Source organism: Ciconia boyciana, chromosome 1 (assembly GCF_034638445.1).
Source record: "Ciconia boyciana chromosome 1, ASM3463844v1, whole genome shotgun sequence".
Lineage (NCBI taxonomy): Eukaryota > Metazoa > Chordata > Aves > Ciconiiformes > Ciconiidae > Ciconia > Ciconia boyciana.
In genome coordinates, this window is record NC_132934.1 from 77,878,150 (window position 1) to 77,898,306 (window position 20,157).

The 20,157-nt window shown below is 43.1% G+C and overlaps 1 protein-coding gene across 1 annotated transcript in view; it reads right to left on the bottom strand.

The window, feature by feature from the left end:
• Nucleotides 1–19,404, bottom strand: part of EFCAB6 (EF-hand calcium binding domain 6) — a 113,843-nt gene extending 94,439 nt beyond the window's left edge. Inside the window, 4 exon segments of the mRNA XM_072884312.1 lie at nucleotides 4,909–4,972; nucleotides 7,273–7,388; nucleotides 8,479–8,759; nucleotides 19,263–19,404. Coding sequence (XP_072740413.1) covers nucleotides 4,909–4,972; nucleotides 7,273–7,388; nucleotides 8,479–8,759; nucleotides 19,263–19,404 — 603 coding nt within the window.
• Between the last annotated feature and the right edge of the window lie 753 nt (nucleotides 19,405–20,157).

Sequence of the window (20,157 nt, forward strand, 5' to 3'; positions counted from 1 at the left end):
TTTATGGAACTTGCTTGGTGGCTCAGGGTATTTGGCAAGGGTGGGAAAGAGATCTGGAAAGGGGTTTTCATGCATTCCCATTACCCCAAACTCCTGAATTCTGCCTACAATAACATATACCACCTTCCTGGTGTTGAATGAGTCTGAGAGAGGTTTTAGGGAATCCCTGAGACAAACAGGCCCCCAGCATTATAACCGGGAGACGAATTGTGCTTTGCAGAGAAGGCAGCAGGCTGGACGGGGAGGCAGAGTTCTGCACCGATGCGCTACAATGGCTTGCCTGTCTAGGGGGATATGCATGGAGGAGACTGGGACAGACCCAGTGTTTCTTCTGCAGGAAACAAAAGCTGCTTGCCCTTGACACGAGGATCAGAAGCAAAATCTGTGTTCAAACTTGTGGTTGCTGCCCCTCATTAGAGCTGTACAGTCACCCTAATAAACAACATATGGGAAATCTGGGGTAATTATTTGCCAAGAAAGAAAAAATAGCAAAATTTTTATGGCAGCATTAATAAATATGCTGTAAGAAATAAGTTGGGGACAGAGTGGTAAAACATGCTGCCTTCTTCCATTTTTGTGAAAACGTGTCGAAAATGCATAAATTAGTAAAGAAAAACCCGTGCTATAACACCTGGCACTCTCTCTGGTGAAAGGACTAGAGCTCAGATGTGTTTTCAAGGCAAACCCTGCAACACAGGACAGCCTGGAAGCTTACCACCCCGCTAACCGTCCCTGAAGGGGCCGTGCATCAGATCCACAGTCTCCAAAACACCCTTCTCGAGAGGGAAGGAGGTGCACGTGAGGCAAGCTGGCCAGGGCAGGAAAAGGAAGACCCCCAGTAACTCTGCTTCCAGTCTGTCTCAGGGCAGTCTGACAGCAGTCTGTAGCAGTCGCCCTGTCTGACTGTCCCCTTCCCTTCGGTCGGCACAGCCATGCAGAGTTGTCCACTTAGATTTCCTGCCCTTCATGGCACCCTGCTGTAACAGGCGCTGGGGGAAGAAGGGGGATGGTGGAGAAGCTTTTAGAGTTACGGTTATATGCCTGATCACCAAATGGAAGATTTCAATCTGCAAAGATCTATCAATCTAGCATATTACACGCAGAGAGAGACACACATCAGATTTTGTTTGTTTTGTTAAAAAATAAAGAAAGAAAATAAATGCCTGAAAAATATTCTTCTCTTGCTATAAACACATCAATGCTCATTTTCCCTATATTCTACTTTGGGCCATTTTGTGTAAAATCTTTAATTAAAGTTTTTCTTTGAAATTGTCATCATCAAACCAGAAGAAAGTAAAAAACGGAAGGACACAGCTGTGCATATATGAAGTGCTATTCAGTACCAAATGAATTGGAACAAAATAAGTATCGTGACTGTTATGCTCTTAGTTTTGGCTCTGTATTCTCAGTAACACAGTCTAACTTGTCACTTTATATTGATTCCATCTGTTTACACTCTGCAGAGTATTGGCTTCCTACAGTGAACATTTCCTATTTACCAGCTGGTAAAGATAGGCCCAAACCAGATAGAAAAGAATTAGACTATTTTCAGATCCTCATAAACATAAAATCAAAAATTAATGGGGGAGGGGAGATGAGGGTAGGGGGTAGTGAGGAAAATATATGGGCCTGATGCTTGTTCATATTGACAGCCCTTTACAACCCATTAGCAATTTTTAGGGACCTTGAAATTTGTGCAATGAGTACACAAAATAAATCAATTTTCAGTCCTCTTTACATTGTGCTTTACGTGAATGGCCTTATTGTAAATGCGAATCAATCCCAGTACTTCAGTAATCTTTAAAGAGAAACAGTTGGGGTCTGAACTTAGCTAATATAATACTCCCACTCCCACCAGCCAACTATGAGTGAAAGACCTCCATATAAAATGGATGTGCACATGCAGTACAGAGCCATCTTTGTACTCTGACAAATTGCATTTTAGTTATTTCTTTTTCATACTTGCTGGATTCCTTTAAGGAGACTATTATTTGGAGGAGCGGACTCACTTCAGGAGAGTCCTTCTCCTGTCGTTAAAAAAAATGTTTCAGGTTGCAAGCTCTTCTTGAACAATTCAAGAACACTGTGTCATTGAAGTTGAGGCTTCTTTCTATGGAGCCATGTCCTTTTGCAAGTATTACTGGGGAACAAATCCTGTCCCTTTTTTTGGAGTCCTAGCAGCCAAGTCAGTGAAATTGCACTCTATAAAGAAAAAGAAGGCAGATTTGGGTGCTTAGAAGACAAGCTGCCCTTTATTGAACAGGTCTCTGCTGCACCAGGGCAGTAGCATGCAGCCAGGGCATTGGCTGGCCAGGAACATGGAAAAGAAGGGTCTGGACTTCTGGTACGGTATGAAAGTTCTGGTTCTTGTTACCTGCGGCACGTAAAGAAGTGCATAACTATCCCAACTACATTGCTGCCTTACTTTCTTGAACACTCACTAAGTCAGTAGAAAAGAGCTCTTTCATGCACCATCATTTATATTCCCAGGCACACATCTGTTCAGCGTTTGGCCCTCCTTCCCAGGCCAAGTTCTTTGCTTAGGAGGCACCACTGGGGATCCTACACATTGTGGCCATTTTCCTACAGTTTGCTGTTACTTTTCTTTCTTGATCAGGTTCTCCCCCCTCCCCCCCTTTTCTTTAAAGTTGCTTTTCCCAAGACAGTGACCTTCAGGAATAACATTTTATTACATATGACTAGGAATGATGGAAGGACTCCTATAGTCAAAACTAAACTTTGAGTTTTGCCCTGGCATTTGAAATAAATACTCAAAATCTTTTCCTAGCTTATCTATGCTTTACTGAGCAAGTAAGAATGACTACAAAGGCAGTAAGACTTACTTCCAACAAATACAACAAACAACTTTGGCGTCATAAAAACAGGCAAGGTCAGTCCTGGGTCATTTGGTTAAGTGAAGTGTCAGCGTGGCTAGAGTTTCTAAGTGTAGGACAGTGATGAGAAATCCAAGGCCGCCTGTCAGGTCTTGGTTTGCCTATGTCTTTTCACTGACTAGAAGATGCTCTGAACCACCTGCTGCTTTTCTTGATCTTGGTCATTACACTAGTTATGATGTCTAAATATGGGTACATGTGGTAGGTGGTCCAAATGTGGCTTCCTGCCTATACAAAGAGAAAATTACTGTTCCTATTCCTTATTTTACTGAGGACATTAGAGACTTTTTCTTTTGTGGTTTGTTTTTTTTTTTTAATATACACATACAAATTCAAAACCTAGTCAGAGTTACCAATATACATATATCTTTGATTGATGATGTGCATACAAACAGAAGCAGAATAAGGTTTGGCTTGGGAATAACCACTGTGATACGTTACAGATAAGTATTTAAAAGAGTATATGAACTCTTAAATGTATCTGAATAATTATCTGTGTACATCATGCATTTACATATCTTGCAGTACTTATTTAACTGAATTGTTCCTGGGATATATACATAGCAGTAACCTTGCCTTAAGTTAATGATGTTTTTTGTTAATGTACTAAAATATATGTAACAGCTCTATTTCACAATGCTGTTAAAAAAATAACATAGAACCTTGTAAATTAAATATACCAGATCTCTAATTAGGACTTTGGAGGGCATTTTCAATTCAGAAATTCTATAATAAGAAGATATTTCAGCAGTTTCTTTTGTGGTAGGAAATGCTTAACATGAAAACGTAAACGTTACTCTTCAGTTAGCTGCATATAGCCAAATGAATAAAAGCTATGACATTAATAACAACTATACCAACTTATGATTGATAGGCTTTTCTACAGCGAGAAAAGATTGTCTTGGATACAATCTGTCCTAACAGCCTTGCGATATGTTAATATTTTATTCAGACTAGAGTGAGGATATATTCAGATGTCCTACTCAGTGGAAGAGAAGCAAATGGGTTGCAAATACTACTGCAGCCCTGAGGTGCAATAGCAGCTGTGAAATCAGAAAGATTTTATTTCGCCCTCCCAAATTACAGGCCAAGCCCATGCCAAGCACAGCAGGAGGTTGGATTTTCCTTGGAATTTACATCAGGTTATGTTTAATGTATTTCCTCTTCTATGAACAGTCTTAGGGTAGAGCCAACAGACTGTCACACAGTGCTCTAGAAGGCATGGAACACTCTTCTGTGTCCTTGTAAATAGTAACTATTGTTAGGTGTGATATGTGACATTAGGTTAACTTGCAAATGCCTGAATATAATAAAATATCATGATGTAGATAAACAGATTTTCATGGCTCGGTTTGTGCAAAAATAAAATAGTAAAAATCTAGCTTTCCCATAGTGACACCATCACTTCCTCCTTGTTTTAAAAAAGGGGTTTTGTGCTGTTCAAATTTGTGTTGAGATTTAAGTAGACTGAGCTCTCAGGTGGCTGGATACTTCTAAGTAAAAAGAGTACAAAATGCCTAAAATGCCGTTCTTCTGATGTGACAGAATGTTTTACACCAGTCTTGCAAAGGCCTAAACAATTACAGAAATTGCACTGCCATGGAGAATCTAGTTTCTTAAATAAGTTAAGAGTTGTTACTCAAGCCACAAGCATCTAGTAACTAAGAAATAAAATCACAGTGGGACTGTGCCAGTCCTACACCAGAGATTTGTTGCAAGACTGCTTGAAAGAGAAAAGTGCTTAGGTTTTTGATGCTAAAAAGGGATTCACAGTGTGGATGAGGGGGGCTTTTAAAATACTACTTAGTACTTCAGCATGATAAAAAAACCCAAAATAACAACAACAAAACCCTAAGCAAACAAGTATGACCAGATCTTCATGATACAGCGACAGGGCAACAGCCTTTTAAACATATTACTAAATTTATATCAGTACATCAAGAGCAATATCTACTTATCTGAAATGAATTACTACCCCAGCATGTGGTTTCTGTTACTACCCTGGTCAACATACTTTCTCCTTGAGCAGGGATTCCAGCTCACTTAATATCATTGTTTGGCTACTGTGGCTGTTCAACCTGAAAATATAATAAAAAAGACTAGATGAACATAAAACACAAGTGCATCAATGAATATAAATCACAAGTGCATCACAGTACCATTAAAGACCACTGTAGGGACATCAATGGGAGAGTTTTGTTTTAGCATGTGAAGAACTACAAATGCAAGAAAATGGCTTGATCCTGCCTTTTTTGTGGCTGTCCTTCAGAGCTCTGCACTGCTCTCGGAGAAAATCACTGCAAATCTGGATCCCTGAGCAGAACAGAGATGTGGCAGCTGCTCCTCTACCACAAGTATGATGACTGTTAGTGTAAAACATCTTTTCTTGAAGGATTTTTTTTGGCTGCCATAAGGGACACAAAGGGATATTAGCAGCTTGGTCTGGCCCTTGGAATGACAGAATATTCGGGAGTCCCAAGGTCAAGAAAGTTATTGTGCCAGTTCTCCCCTCTCCTCTGCTCCCACCAAGTGTTCTTCAGAGAACAACTAGCATGTCTCCTCCTCCCCTTCTCCCCCAGCACAAATCTGAGATCCATTTGTCACCAGTAACTTTTAAAATTCTTTTCAAAATTAAAAATACAACGCTTTGCTTTTGCTTTTGTTTCCTCGTCCTATTGACTTGCATCAAGCACCAGAGCAGGTCATTTTCAGAGTCAACTACCACCCAAGTTTACTTTCACTAGTGGGTTCTGCAGGTGCCAAATTCCACTCTCTGCACATCCTTCTCTGGTTTCAGCCTGAACTAAGTGCTTCTGAAAAGCCTTGTGCGATTTTATTCACGTCTGTATTTGTGGGATGACGTCCTAGAAGCCAAGCTCTGCCATCATGTCAGCCTCTGAATTTGGGGGAACTACTTGAGTTTTAAATGGGGAGAGCAAGTAGCTCTGACAATGCCTCCTAGCAAAACTCCTGGAAAACAGCACCTGTACTGCCCTCCAGTGGTGAAATTACATCGGTCGATGCCCGATAGCTCTAACAAACCTATTATTTTTGCTTCCGTACATTGCAGACAGTCTCAGAGCAGTTCTCTAGCAAATTAGCTGGCCAAAAGACCAGATCGTCTAAGCATGATCCTTACCTTCCACATTTTAGTGAGTTTAAAAGGAAATCAAGAGTAACATCTTACATATTCTCCTTGAACACTGGAAGAAAATCCAACCCCAAGCGTACAAAAAGCTTTACCGTTTTATTATATTGCATGTAATAAAGAGAAGATTAACCTTTTATTCCAGGAAAGATCCCTCATTTGTTATTTAATTAGTTTTCACTAATTAATTAGAATTTTTTAAGCTCCCCTGCCTCTCTGGGAGAAAGTGGCTTAGGTCCCTCCCTTTTTCTTCTTTTCTTTTGCTGCTCCTCTTCTTCCTCCTGCTTCCTTTCAAAGTCCTAATCCCATTTTTGTATCCTCAGTATTACACTCCCTCATTCTCTCTTTGTCTGAGAGTTTTCTTAGCTTTGCACTTGCTGGGAACAAAGTTGGACTGGAATTTACAGAATATTTTTTGAGGCACCTCTTTATTGAAGGCTAGATCATACAAACCCACAAGACAAACCGAAGAAAAAGGAATTTCCCTGCAGATCCCCTTGCAGAATTTCACCCTTTATATTTCACTGGGGTGGGGGAGGGGTGTGGTGTGAAAAACATTTAGTGCTCCACTAAGAAAGCTACTGTGAGAGAACAGATTGGGGGGGGGGGGGGGTGTATTTTTATTTTTACGTAGAGTATGGCTCTGCTTTCCATTTTACTTCATCGAAGGTAAGAATCCAAACTTAATCCCAGTTCACACACAGCTGGTGTCTTCTCAACTTTATTATTGAAAAATTACTTGCACTGGAAATGAAGATGAATGTGAGATATTTACTCCTAAAGGATTGAATCCTGAAACATTATAACTTTCCCGTTACTGGGTCCCTTGGCTTAGCTTCTGTGTTTCACTTAAAGACACGTGAAGCTGAGTGGCATGTTTTCAAATCCCCATTAAACAGAATCAGTTATAATTTCTTTTGTACACAACAACTTTCATTGTTAATTTAGAGAACAGATTTATTAGTCTTAAAGGTTCATAATTTTCCAGTAGCAGATCAGTGGCTTGGCAGACCATTCCCTTCCCTTTGGCAATCAGGTAACATTCCTATGGCAATTACGCCAATTACACGTACAGAAAAAGTGATTTTAGAAAAAAGTGTATTGTATCTGTATGTCACTAGGAGCTCACACTAGCAGCTAGATTCTGCCTTGAGAGCTAGACAACTCGCAAGTGATTCATGATTACAGTTTAGGAGCAATTTAACTTCATAATATGGAACACTTCCTCACCTTTTGAACACGCTGGTGCTTCTGGCACTTTCAGTGAACTTTGACAGGAAGTCAAGATATGGCACAGTAACTTTGCAAATATTTGCGATCTGTATTTCAATATACATGGATGAGTCCTACAGTTACATCAGATTTTTTAAATACTACATTTGATTACTCATTCGTTTCTTAAACAGCAAAACCAAATTTATCTTATAATTTTGTTTTTGTTTTGTGTATTATGCTTTACTACTTCTCAGTAACTTGTCTAGAATTAAGCAGAGCATTAATTTAATATCTGGTAAACCCCTCCCCAAAAAAGTTACAACCTACAAGTCTTTCCATCATGTAAGATAAAGATTTCTCAACTCTCCAGCTCTATGGTCTTTCACATGTATATATGAAAGTATATTCATTCTTATCAGCCTCACTGATGCATCCTTCTCTTGTTCCAAAAGACTATTTAATGTGTTTCAGGTGTATACGTGTCACCCTAATAACAATCTAGTATTAGCAAAGAATTTAACGTCAGTCTTAGCTGAAATGGGCTTAACCCGTTACAGACTGATTAGTTTAAAATGCAAATGTAATAGATCAGTTCACCCAAATTAAACAAACAAACAAGAGTCAAGTACATTAGAAAAAAAAATATATATAAAACTTAGTCACCTAGACTTTCAGGACAGAAATTTAAGTGTACAATAATGCTGGTGCAGATTGTGCATCAGAATCCTCCCCTATTTTTGATAAGCGTCAGTCATGATATCATATAAACACCCAATGTTCCTTTAAGTCCAATCTGACGATGATTTATAAGGTAGCAAATACCAAAAGTGAGCCGAGAACCTCCCCGTGCAGACAAAAACCAGCTGGTCTCTGACTCAGAGTTCACAACCTAATCTATGCATATTCATAACACCGCATGTATATGAATTTAAGCTGTGAGATCTTTTTTTTTTAATCAAAAAATCTGCTAGTAAATTGCAACTCTTTCAAATAGTAAGACACACTACACAGACAAAATCCTCATATAAACATACCAATCATCAAATTTAGCTCACATTACTTTTGCAAGTTTTCTATGACTTTCACTTGAACAGAAGGTTTTGACCATGTCTAGCATCTTTTTGATAATATTGGTCTGGAACCTGCTCCCATTGAAATTTTGCTCTTGACATAAATAGGAACAGCCTCTAAATGATTATAAACAGCGATGACGTAGCATACCTCTGCCAGCACAGCATCAAATTCAGCTTCTGTGAGATGGAAGTGAAAGGTTTCAATCACTCTCCTGAATTCACCCTTTGTGACTGTCAGGGTCTGACCAACATCAAGCACCTGAAATGCTTTTTTCAGTTCACCTTCTTTTTCAGCTGTCTTTTGAAGTAAGATCTGCCCAATGTCCCAGGAGAATAATGTGGGATCTGGGACAGACCTCACAGGCGTAGCTGTAAAATATATCAGGCAGTCATCAGATACTCCTAAGTCTGGCAAAATCACACATTTTTCTGAGAAATCAATAAAAATCAGTTCATTTCTAGAACCATATAAGTAAATTGGTTATTGTTTGTCCACTGATTTGAAAGCAGTAAATAATCAAACACAATTGTGAGTATTTAAATAAAAGATTCCAGGGTTTCTCTTTCTGCTACTACAGCCAAAACAGTAAGTTGGAATACACATTTAAGTTTTTAAAGTTAAAAAACAATAAATAAAGTTACAGTGCATAGATGTGTTCCACAACAGCAGCCCTCCCACTTCAAATGACAGAGAGGATCTCTTTGCCCTGTAAAATTTAGAGACTATTCATTTATTGAGCTTTGGGCAGAGATACAATGTAGTAGTGGGGTCAACATTCATTGTCTGTATATGGAGTCTACGGCTGGTATTGTAGTGCATGCCAGCCCCTTTCCCACTAAAAACACAACCCGCAATGGAGAGTGGAAGTACCTGACAGTGCAATGTAGTGTACAGGGATGCCTTCTATTACTTAAGACACCTCTGGCTCTCATTACACTTGAACAAGAACTAAACAAGGACCAAAAGATTTGGCCTGATATTTCTTTTGGATTCATAATGAGCCAAATTCAGCCACAGCTATGAGCATTTAATTACCTTCTGCTTGAATCAAAGGAGGTTTTGTATACAAAGCTGAACACTGGGGCTAGTTCATAGGCATTTATGGTTTTTTTCCAAACTTTAATCTAGGATCTGCTCTTAAACAAAATGTAACTGCCTTCAGAAGAAGCTCTGTTTACAAAAAGCAAGATGGAAAAATACAGCTTTTTGTTATTTACAGCTTTGCTGCAGTTTTATGAGAGCCAAATTTTTTCTTATGCTCCTCCCCTCCTTACAATGACAGTATACAATCATGGACGCCTGGCACATTTCGTTTCAACTTCAAGCCATTCCGACAAAAGAAAGCATTCAAATTCACAGCTGGATACAGCTTCGGTGAAATCAATAGAGCTGTCACAGCTTACTCCTACAATGAATCTGACCTTAAATCTAAAACTACATGGCAAGGAGGGGAAGAAACATGACACGAACCATGATGGAGGAAGCCTCGCATGATAATAATTAAAAATTACTTGCAAGAGGAATGTCCACATTGGGATTAACAGCAAATTCATACTTGATTGGAACAAACTATAAATCTTACTGCTCCAGAAAATGAGCTTTCTGTGGTAAGTGTATAGTCATTTCAAATGAGTTCCCAGATAAGATGTATATCAAATCTGGTAATGTGTTATAATTGAAAACAGTGATCTTGTAGTGACTTCAGAACAGAAGTGCGGTCCAAAGAATGCATCTCTCTCAAGTTCCAATGGACTTGAAGGGAAGAAAATAAAGGGAAGAAGGGAAGAAAATAAAGACCCTGTTTCCTCACATACAAGCAGGAAGAACAAGAATTGGGTGAGAAGGGTCATGGCTCCCTCTTCCACCCTCTCTCCATCAGTAGAACTAGATTGATTTTGTTCGTGTTCACAGGATCCAGCAAACATGGTGTATCTGTGACAGACAACTTCTCTCAAAGTAGTGAGGGAAATGTGCCCCAAACCCTCAACAGGACAAGGACTCCTTGGCCGCTGCAACTTGCTACGCTGAAATGCACCACTGAACCCCAAGCAAACAATAGGACAGAAAGGACTAGGAAGATGATACCACCTGCAAGTTACACAGTGCTTGTCCTCTGAGCAATAGAAGGATTTAAAGTCCGAAGACGGTGAACACTTACACTTCAGGCCAGGTTGTCACTTAGGTTGACACTTAGGCCAGGCTGTCACTCTGGCCATCATCTCCCCTGGGTTTAAAACAAGATTATGAGGATACACCAGAATATAGGACATGAAAAGAAACAGTGTGGCTGGCAACAGCAACAAGAGAGACAAAACCTGATTTCTTGACATGAGATCTAATTTGCTGACAAAAATATTGACTGAGATAGTTCTTGCTGACCAGCAATGACCAGATGAGAGGAGTTCACAATTTCTGTGGTATGCTGGATACTATCTCCTATGTCAGCACTTTCAGATATGCAGTTTAGAGTAAGAGACTAGAATGGCAGACTAACTCCTTTATCAAATAACACAGAATTATATCTGGAAATGCTTCTGGCCATTATCTTGAAGGCTATGCGCATTGAAGTACTCTAAAAATCTTTAAAAACACAACCTTTTAGTTAAGAAAGCCTGCTATTTTATTAAGCAGTACAGTTGCTTAGATGTTTATTTAGACTTTTAGGCTTTTGCAGGAGAAAAATATACCAGACACCAGCTCATTACACTAATTACTCTGTTTTCTGAAGAGCTATTATTAAATTTCCGCACCAGGAAATTGGAGGCAAACTATACTGTAAGTATAAACAGAAGAGCTATCTGGGAAAATAACAATCAGACAGAGATAGTATTGTACGGCATATGCAATGGTTTCGTAAGTGTGGTCACTGGTGACCCACTAGGCAATGTTATACGGTCTGTATCTGCTCTGTGCAACCATATAGCTTGAACAGCACCTGCAATTGCAAACACCATTACGCGAGCTCCCAATAGGAATGCTGAGAGCCAACAATGCTCTACCGCTCAAAACTTTGGGAGGTGACATTCTGGGGCTTATTCAGGTATAATGAGGCTTTGCCCATTGTGCTGGTTTGGGCAGGGATAGAGTTAATTTTCTTCATAGTAGCTAGCATGGGGCTATGTTTTGGATTTCTGCTGGCAACAGTGTTGGTAACACAGGGATGTTTTAGTTACTGCTGAGCAGGGCTTACACAGAGTCAAGGCCTCTTCTGCTTCTCACCCCACCCCACCAGCGAGTAGGCTGGGGGTGCACAAGAAGCCTGGAGGGGACACAGCTGGGACAGCTGACCCCAACTGGCCAAAGGGCTATTCCATACCATATGGCATCATGCTCAGCATATAAAGCTGGGGGAAGAAGAAGGAAGGGGGGGACCTTTGGAGTGATGGCATTTGTCTTCCCAAGTAACCATTACACATGATGGAGCCCTGCTTTCCTGGAGATGGCTGAACACCTGCCTGCCCATGGGAAGCAGTGAATGAATTCCTTGTTTTACTTTACTTGCATGTGTGGCTTTTGTTTTACCTATTAAAGTGTCTTTATCTCAACCCACAAGTTTTCTCACTTCTACCCTTCCGATTCTCTCCCCCATCCCACCAGGGGGGAGTGAGCAAGCGGCTGTGTGGGGCTTAGTTGCTGGCTGGGGTTAAACCATGGCAGTCCTTTTTGGCACCCAACATGGGGCTCGAAGGGTTCAAGATAATGACAGATTTGATTGGAACGTGCTAGATTGAATTTATAGCTGTTATTGCTGTTTAGCTATTAACTGGCAGGCTTCTGTGCTTGCCATGGGGCTTGCTTGCCTTACTGTGTATTAGAGTTTAGTGCTCATTAGTGGCTGCTCTTCGCTTTCGCTGCTTGCCGTGCTGCTGTACTGCTGATCATCTGATCTGCTGTGCCTGGGAACATTTTGATAACAGCAATGGCGATGCGCCTGCGCTGGCAGATGGCCAGGGCATCGCTGCTGTTTCTGTGCTGCTGTACTGGACAGGCTGGAACTCCAGTGTGAACTCGAGTCAAAGGGACTGTGACCTGTGGATGAGTCACGTGGGAGCAGGACACCCTGAAGCGTCTGTGGCCGTGGATAAGCCCATGCCAGAGCAGGTACACCTCGAAGCATCTGTGGCCATGGTTATGTCTATGCCATAGCAGGTATACCTCTGAAGGGATTGTGGCCCAAGGATAAGTCCATGCTGGAGAAGGCACACCTCAGAGCAGCTGTGGCTGTGGATAAATCCATGCTGCAGCAGATACACCTTGAAGCATCAGCAAAGGAGATTGTAGTAGAAATTCCTTTAAACTGTTGTAACCCATGATTTGAGTTGCATGTTATAGGAATTACTATAGCAGGAACCACCTGAAGCAATGGAGGAAAACTCCTATAAGAAGCAGTGCAAGTGCAGCAGTGACCCAACCTGAGTTAGCTTTGGTGCCCAGTAATTCCATGCAACACACCACCTCTCCTGCCCTGAGTGACCACCATAACAGATGGAGCCCAGTGTCATGGACTAAATGAACTTAGAGGACATTTTGTGGACATTTTAGAGACATTTCACAGGGGTGGTCCATAGACTAAGGGAATGATATCTGTTTATTATATCAAAAGATGGGAATGGGGGTGGTGGGTAATGAGAATGTATTGGATAGCTTGGGACCTGAGCATGACATAAATTGTATGGAATAAGGTGTGGAGAATGTGCTGGTTTTGGCTGGGATACAGTTCATTTTCTTCACAGTAGCTAGCGTGAGGCCATGTCTTAGATTTCTGCTGGCAACAGTGTTGATAACACAGGGATGTTTTAGTCACTGCTGAGCAGGGCTTACACAGAGTCAAGGCCTCTTCTGCTTCTCACCCCACCCCACCAGCGAGTATGCTGGGGGTGCACAAGAAGCTGGGAGGGGACACGGCTGGGACAGCTGACCCCAACTGACCAAAGGGATATTCCATACCATATGACATCACGCTCAGCATATAAAGCTGGGGGAAGAAGAAGGAAGGGGGGGATGTTCAGAGTGATGGTGTTTGTCTTCCCAAGTAACCCTTACGCGTGATGGAGCCCTGCTTTCCTGGAGATGGCTGAACACCTGCCTGCCCATGGGAAGCAGTGAATGAATTCCTTGTTTTGCTTTGCTTGCGTGCGCAGCTTTTGCTTTACTTATTAAAGTGTCTTTATCTCAGCCCACGAGTTTTCTCAGTTTTACCCTTCTGATTCTCTCCCCCATCCCACCAGGGTGGAGTAAGCAAGCGCTGTGTGGGGCTTAGCTGCTGGCTGGGGTTAAACCACAACACCCATGTGGAACATGATGAGGCTTTGCCTACATGGAACGTGTTTAGAGTGCTAATAAAATAAGTGTGAACCAGGTGACAGTGCTATCACCCAATCTTTTCCATGCTGTTTTACAGTCATCAGTCAAAAAAATACTTTCAAATATTGGCAGTCTTATTCACTGGATCACAGGGTAATTCTATTGACACTTATGTAGTTAACCCAATCAGACACTTCAAAGGAAATATTTTAAAAGGCCCTGTTTCCTCTATTACAAAAGTAATTCAAAATTAGAAATTCAGTTTCTTCCCAAACTGAGTGGCAGAGAGTATAATATAATTCCTCCTCTCTCTGATATGTGCCAATCAATTGCACCTCGCTCCTGCCATTCAATTACCTGCCATTCAAGAGCCACAGTACAGAAAGCAAATGTTAGCACAGGGAATTCTATGAGTTCTGTAGTCTTCTGAAAATCCAACATGCTATGTACAAATGACAAAAGCCATATAAGGAGGCTCAGTCAAGTCTCTGTAAAGGGAGATGAGAAGTAAAAATAAAGCAGACATTGCACAGCCAAGTGAAAAACAGCAAGACAAGAGCAAGACTTACTAGTCCTCTAGCAAAAATGCAGCACTGTGCAGCATTTTACACAGGTAGAAAAGCCCTTCTGCTCCCCCCTCCCCCCAAGAAAACCCCATCCAAAATGAATAAACAAGCAAAACCATAGCAGTTCAAACGCTTCAAGTTTTCATTACCTAGCTCAGTGCTTTGGACTACCAGGAAGAAGGCGGGGGGGCGGGGGGGGGAGGGAAGGGGAAGGGAGAGAAAACACCACCTTTCTAACAATTTAAGCAATCTTATCTGCGTGTTATTAAACAGAAATTAAGTAGATCTGAGGAGACCATCCCCACTGCTAAACATGCAGCAAATTAAGCAGTTGCTGGGTACTGTTGCTGGGCACTGCATCTTCATCCTCTGTACACTCAGATCGTTAGAATAATCTCTGATTGGGTTTTGACCCAAGCTTGGGTCAAGCAGTTTCTTGGGTACATTTTGGGAGTTAGCTTGGTCAGGAACCATTCCCAATGGGCAGCTTGCATGCAGCCGTCCTGTTTAAAAGGGTGAGAAGTGTTTAACAGTCTGGACATGGGCTATTCCATGCCAGTTTGCCTCAGTGCCAAGAAACAGTCACAAGCACACTTAATTTACTAGCATAGCCCATCTACAGCAGTAACCCCTGGCAGATGTCCTAGCTCTGTAGTCATCCATTAAAAGAAATTAGCCTCCAAGCATTCTTTCTCCGCCATTCAGGTAGAAAACAACCTTTTATTCTTCATCTGATACATGCCGAAGTGTCATCATTACTACAGTCACTTGGCTGATACACTTGCAGTGGCACCCGTGCAAGTTTGGCTCCCTAGAAACCGTAAACAGGAAGGGTCCATTTCTCAAAGGCCAAGAGCTCAAATGAACGGATTCTGGCTGCAAGATCTACCCCGTCATAAATATGGGCAGACAATAAGTGTATTTGAAACAAACGCAAGCTGATTCTGCCATTGCCTCCCCAGGCACTACCAAGCTTGCTCTCAGGTACGGGGGGTTTGATACTGGCTGTGCCAGCTATTTGTACCATGCCCAAGCCAGAGGGAAATTCACAGACTCTTCAACAGTGCTCTGCCCTTTTTACAGGTTCAGCAGACATATTTAAATCAATTTGTTAGCAAAAGGACCATTCAAAAGGCTAAGGCAGCAACAGCTATATGGCTCAGTAACTAGGCTACAACAAAAATAAGGTAAGTAGAAGCACATCCTGCTGCTGCTGGATGTCATTAGCAAAGCTTTCTTTGACTTCAGAAAATCAGGATGGAGCCCTAAACTAGTCTTGTAAAAACCAAATGCAACTGGTATTTTTCTGGACCCCTAGACATTTTCTGGTGGAAGCATATGTCCTTTCACAGACCCTTCAGAAATAGTCCATTGTCCCTAAGAAGTCCATATACTGAAAGTCAAAGATTACTGATATAGAGCAATCAAATTTAAAGTTTTATCAGATACTGAGCCTATATTCTCTTCTCACTTACACTACCTTTACACCTGCAAAATATCAGTGCATGAATCAAGAATAACTTACCTGCACAGAATAGCTCCTGATTTATATGTTACTTGGAATTCACGCTGGTGCATAAAAGGTCATAAATCAGATCCATTGCTTATATTTTTAAGTACGGTTCTACTAGTACCAGGGCAAGATCCTCAGTTACCATAAATCAGAACAGCTCTGCTTGCTTTCCTATCTTCAGAATTACAGCATTTATAGCCTCTAGGGGATTTGGCCCTTATTTCTTCTCATTTCAATAATTTAATTGATAAGAGTTTCCCAAGTGTCTACATACCAAGTTCCTCCTTCTGAGGCATGTTTCACTACAGTTACAAGATAGATGGATCTTGCAAATGGGATAAACATTTCTGGCCAGTTGAGACAGAAATGTAGAAGGTGGTTTCTAACTAACAGAATAACGAGGATCTGTTACAGTGTTTCACTCAGAACCATGGGGCCACGTCCTTTTCTTTTCTTAGAGGGATAAATGAAGCTTTAGAACAGAATGCTTTTTCTATTTGTTTCTGAAAGCTTCACTATTTTGTATTGTGTTTGGCAAGACAGATAGCAAGTCTCACCTTCATTTTCTCTTAGTGCTTCTTTTTTTAAAGCCTAAAACATTTTGTTTTATGTAACCTAAAGTAAAAGGATCGCTGTAAGCTTGTCCTTTATTTCTTTTTATTCCCCTTGAAAGAGTGCCAGTCTCTGTAATTGTCAGAGAACAATTAAGGCTACGAAATCCCCCATGCAGATCAAGGGTGAACAGTTTGCAGCTCTAGCACAATTTGTTGTTCTTATGATGGGGTTGTAGCAAACAACCAGCAGCAGAGCCACATCAGACTATAAGCTCCCGTGTGATCCGAAATGAGCTACCAGAGGCTTCCACAGTGTGGTGGGTTGACCTAGGCTGGCTGCCAAATGCTCACACAGCTGCTCTCTCACTCCTTCTCAACAGGACAGGGGGAGAAAATAAGATGGAAAAGCTCGTGGGTTGAGATAAAGACAGGGAAATCACTCATCAGTTACCATCACAGACAAAACAGACTCAATCTGGAGAAAATGAATTTAATTTACTGTCAATCAAAAATAGAATAGGATGGTGAGAAACAAAGACAAAGAACCTAAAACACCTTCCCCCCACCCTCCCCTTCTTCCCAGGCTCAACTTCTCTCCTTCATTCCCAACTCTTCTACTTTCTCCCCTCGAGTACTGCAGGGGGATGGGGAACAGGGGTTGCAGCCACTCCATAACAGTTCCTCTCTGCCACTCCTTCCTCCTCATGCTTTTCTCCTGCTTCGGTGTGGGTCTTTCCCACAGGCTACCGTCCTTCATGAACTGCTCCACCATGGGCTCTCCACAGGCTGCAGCTTCCTTCGGGGCATGCCCACCTGCTCTGATGTGGGGTCCTCTGTGGGCTGCAGTATGGATGTCTGCTCCACCGTGGTCTGCTCCATGCACTGCAGGGAAATACCTGCTTCAACATGGTCTCCTTCAGGGGCTGCAGGGGAAACTCTGCTCCAGCACCTCAAGTACCTCCTCCTCCCCTCCTTTTTCTCAGACATTGGTATCTGCAGGACAATGTCTCACACTTTTTTCTTTCCACTCACCCCTCTCTCTCACACAGCTGTGCTGTATTTTTACCCTTTCACAGATGCACCACAGCTGATGGGCTCACCTGTGCCCTGCAGTGGGTATGTTGGAGCCGGCTGGAAGCAGCTGTGTCTAGCACAGGGCAGCCCCTGCCCTCTTTTCGCAGAGGCTGCCCCTGCAACCCCCCACTACCAACACCTTGACACCTGCACCCAATACACAGGGCAAGTCACCCTGAGATCCAAATGGTGGGTGAAACAGAAGCTTCCGGGGAAGTCACTGTTACCTCCCACCTCACAACTCTTCCTGGAGCTCCCTATCTCTGACGCATGTAGCATCTTCACCAGTGTTTGTTAGCCATAGGAAAAATTCTGGTGTGAAAATCACAGACTATCCACTTAAAGATGGTGTCTTCTCATTGCCTTCCTTTTCTTATCTCCCTAACTCCAATTATGAAATCCTTAATTAATATATTCTCAGTCTGCAATTGCTACTTTTCCCTATTCTCTTTCCATGGCTTGAGGGGGAAAGGCTGATTCTAGAAATATCAACTACTTAGAGCCAGATTTTGCCCTACTCAGAGGATGACCAAAGTAGTTTTCTCCTCACTTCATACAATCCAGGGAAAACAGTAGTAGCACTTGCTTTATGGAAAATGCAAAACAGAAGCAAATAAACATGAAAGCTCTTTCTAGAAATACGAACAATCACTTAATTACCATATCCTCTCCTGCATATAAGCTGTCTCTGCGTGACACACTAAGGCAGAGCTTTCTGGATTCCAGCATGTGTGTCTTTCACACGGACAAACCACCTCCAAGGGCCCTGCCCCTTAAAAGGTCTAATGTTATTCAAGTGGCTGAGCATGTTCACTTCTTCCTGTGTTTATCCTGGAGGTATGTTTCCAGCTGTACCTTGGAAGGTGGTACAGCTGGAAACGTACCTCCAACTGATCAGGCAGGGACCTGGCACCACTCTAATCTGTGGTGATAAACTTCTTGCTACAGCAGATGATGGCTTTTCAGCAAATATAGAAAATTCCACTCCAAGATTCGATTCTGATGAGTAAGCAAAACACTGAGATAACCTACAGGATGCGCATGTTATTTTGCAAAGAGATTTTTTTCTATTCTGAGCTCAGGGACTGTGTAATTTTGTGTCCCAAAGGCAGAAATTCCCCCAAAATTAAAGCAAACCTGCAACGCATCAATAAGGAAGTTCAACAGCACACAGGCTGCCTCCTATACTGCCTTGTACTTCCTCAGTGTGGAGCAGGTCATTCTGATTATCAGGACATGCTCTAAGTTGGGCTACAGTGACAGACTACTGGCCCGTAAAGGTCCTGAACTATAAAGCCTCTCTGTTTCAGGTACTTCAGAGGAAAGGTGAAAGAACTCCTGATAAACAGAACTGTGGAATAAACTACACATAAACCAGATTCTTCTTTATCAGGAGCAGTTAGGGATGGCCTCCCTCCTAAGATCATTTCTTTTCTTTCTTTTCTCCCCCTGAAAGTAACAGCAGAGGATTTCGACAGCAACACTACCTTTTCTTCAGTCCAAGCCTGCAGCCCTCACCCTGACAGAACACAGATGCACCCTTCCCTCCGCCCTTGCAACGAGCCCCTGTGCCAGCAGAGTCCCTGATGCCAACCTCCAGAGCAGTCCGGAGCAAGCAAACCGCACAGCGCTTCTGCCTTGGTTCAGGCTGCACTTGTTATTAGACGACAGAAAATTAAAGTGATTAAAGCCCTCCCTCACGCAGGAAGGCAGGTGCTCCGCTGGCCGCCCCGCCGGGGGCCGGTCGCCCTGACCAACAGAGCCCGGACACAGGGCCTTCCTGCCGCCGTGCCAGGCCCTGCTCGGCGTTGCGGCGGTGCAACGCAGCCGTCGCGCCCCGGCCGGACTCCGTTACTCCCGGCCACGTCCCTGCACTGAGCTGCGGTAGGCTCCGGGTCTACCCCAGCCCCGCGTCGTTACCTGCGGCCCGGGGCGGGGACGCGGGGCCCGCTGGTGCCGGCACCGTTCCGCGCCGCTTCGAGGTCTCCCCGTTGCCGGGACGCTGTTGCCGTAGTAACAACGGCTTTCGCGTCTGATTGGGTAGAGGCGGCGCCGTTCGCATGGCAACAGTAAGGCAGTTTCCTATTGGGTGCGGGGATGGGGCCGTGGTGAGGCTTGCCCTGCACTGCCCAGGCCTTCTCCTGAGGGGACCGGGCCAGCGCGGGCCGGTACTGCGGGTTGGAGGCGGGCCAGACGCCGTCCGTAAGCGGGTAATGGGAGTCGCCGAGCCGCGTTGTGGCATCCCCCAGTGCCCAGCAGCCGTTACACTTACCCCCGGCTCCACGGGCGGCGGGCCAGTAATGGCCCGGGGCTCACCGCAGCCCTCGGGAGGAGTCTGGGCCCAGGGCCTGGGCCTAGAAACGCCCTGGAGAGCCCCACGTAGGGAACCGGGCATCACCCCCCGGCGCGGCTCTGGTGGCCGTGGTGTGCCCGCTGGCTGGGCGCAGAACTGAGGAGCAGCCGAGGGGGTGTTAATTCCTGCTTGCCCCAGTTGGTGTATGAGTGCCTTTGGTTTAAGATTTCATTGGGTATTTCAGTAAGAAATTGGGCTCCTTAAGGTTTGATTCAGTATAAAATATATACTTTTTCATGGTGTGGTGACCCATGTAAAGTATTGGTAGGGTGTTTTCTGACTTGATTTAAGCCCTTTCAATTCCAAAAGGACTGCATAAATTATTGCAGTCTGACATGAGAAAAGAGACCTTATTCTATGGCCTTCCCTAAGCTTTGGTGTATTTTCTTTAATGAATGAGATTTGTTGAACACTGTATTGTAGCTGTTGTCTGGAAAAAATACAGTCTCTTGCAGAGTCCAG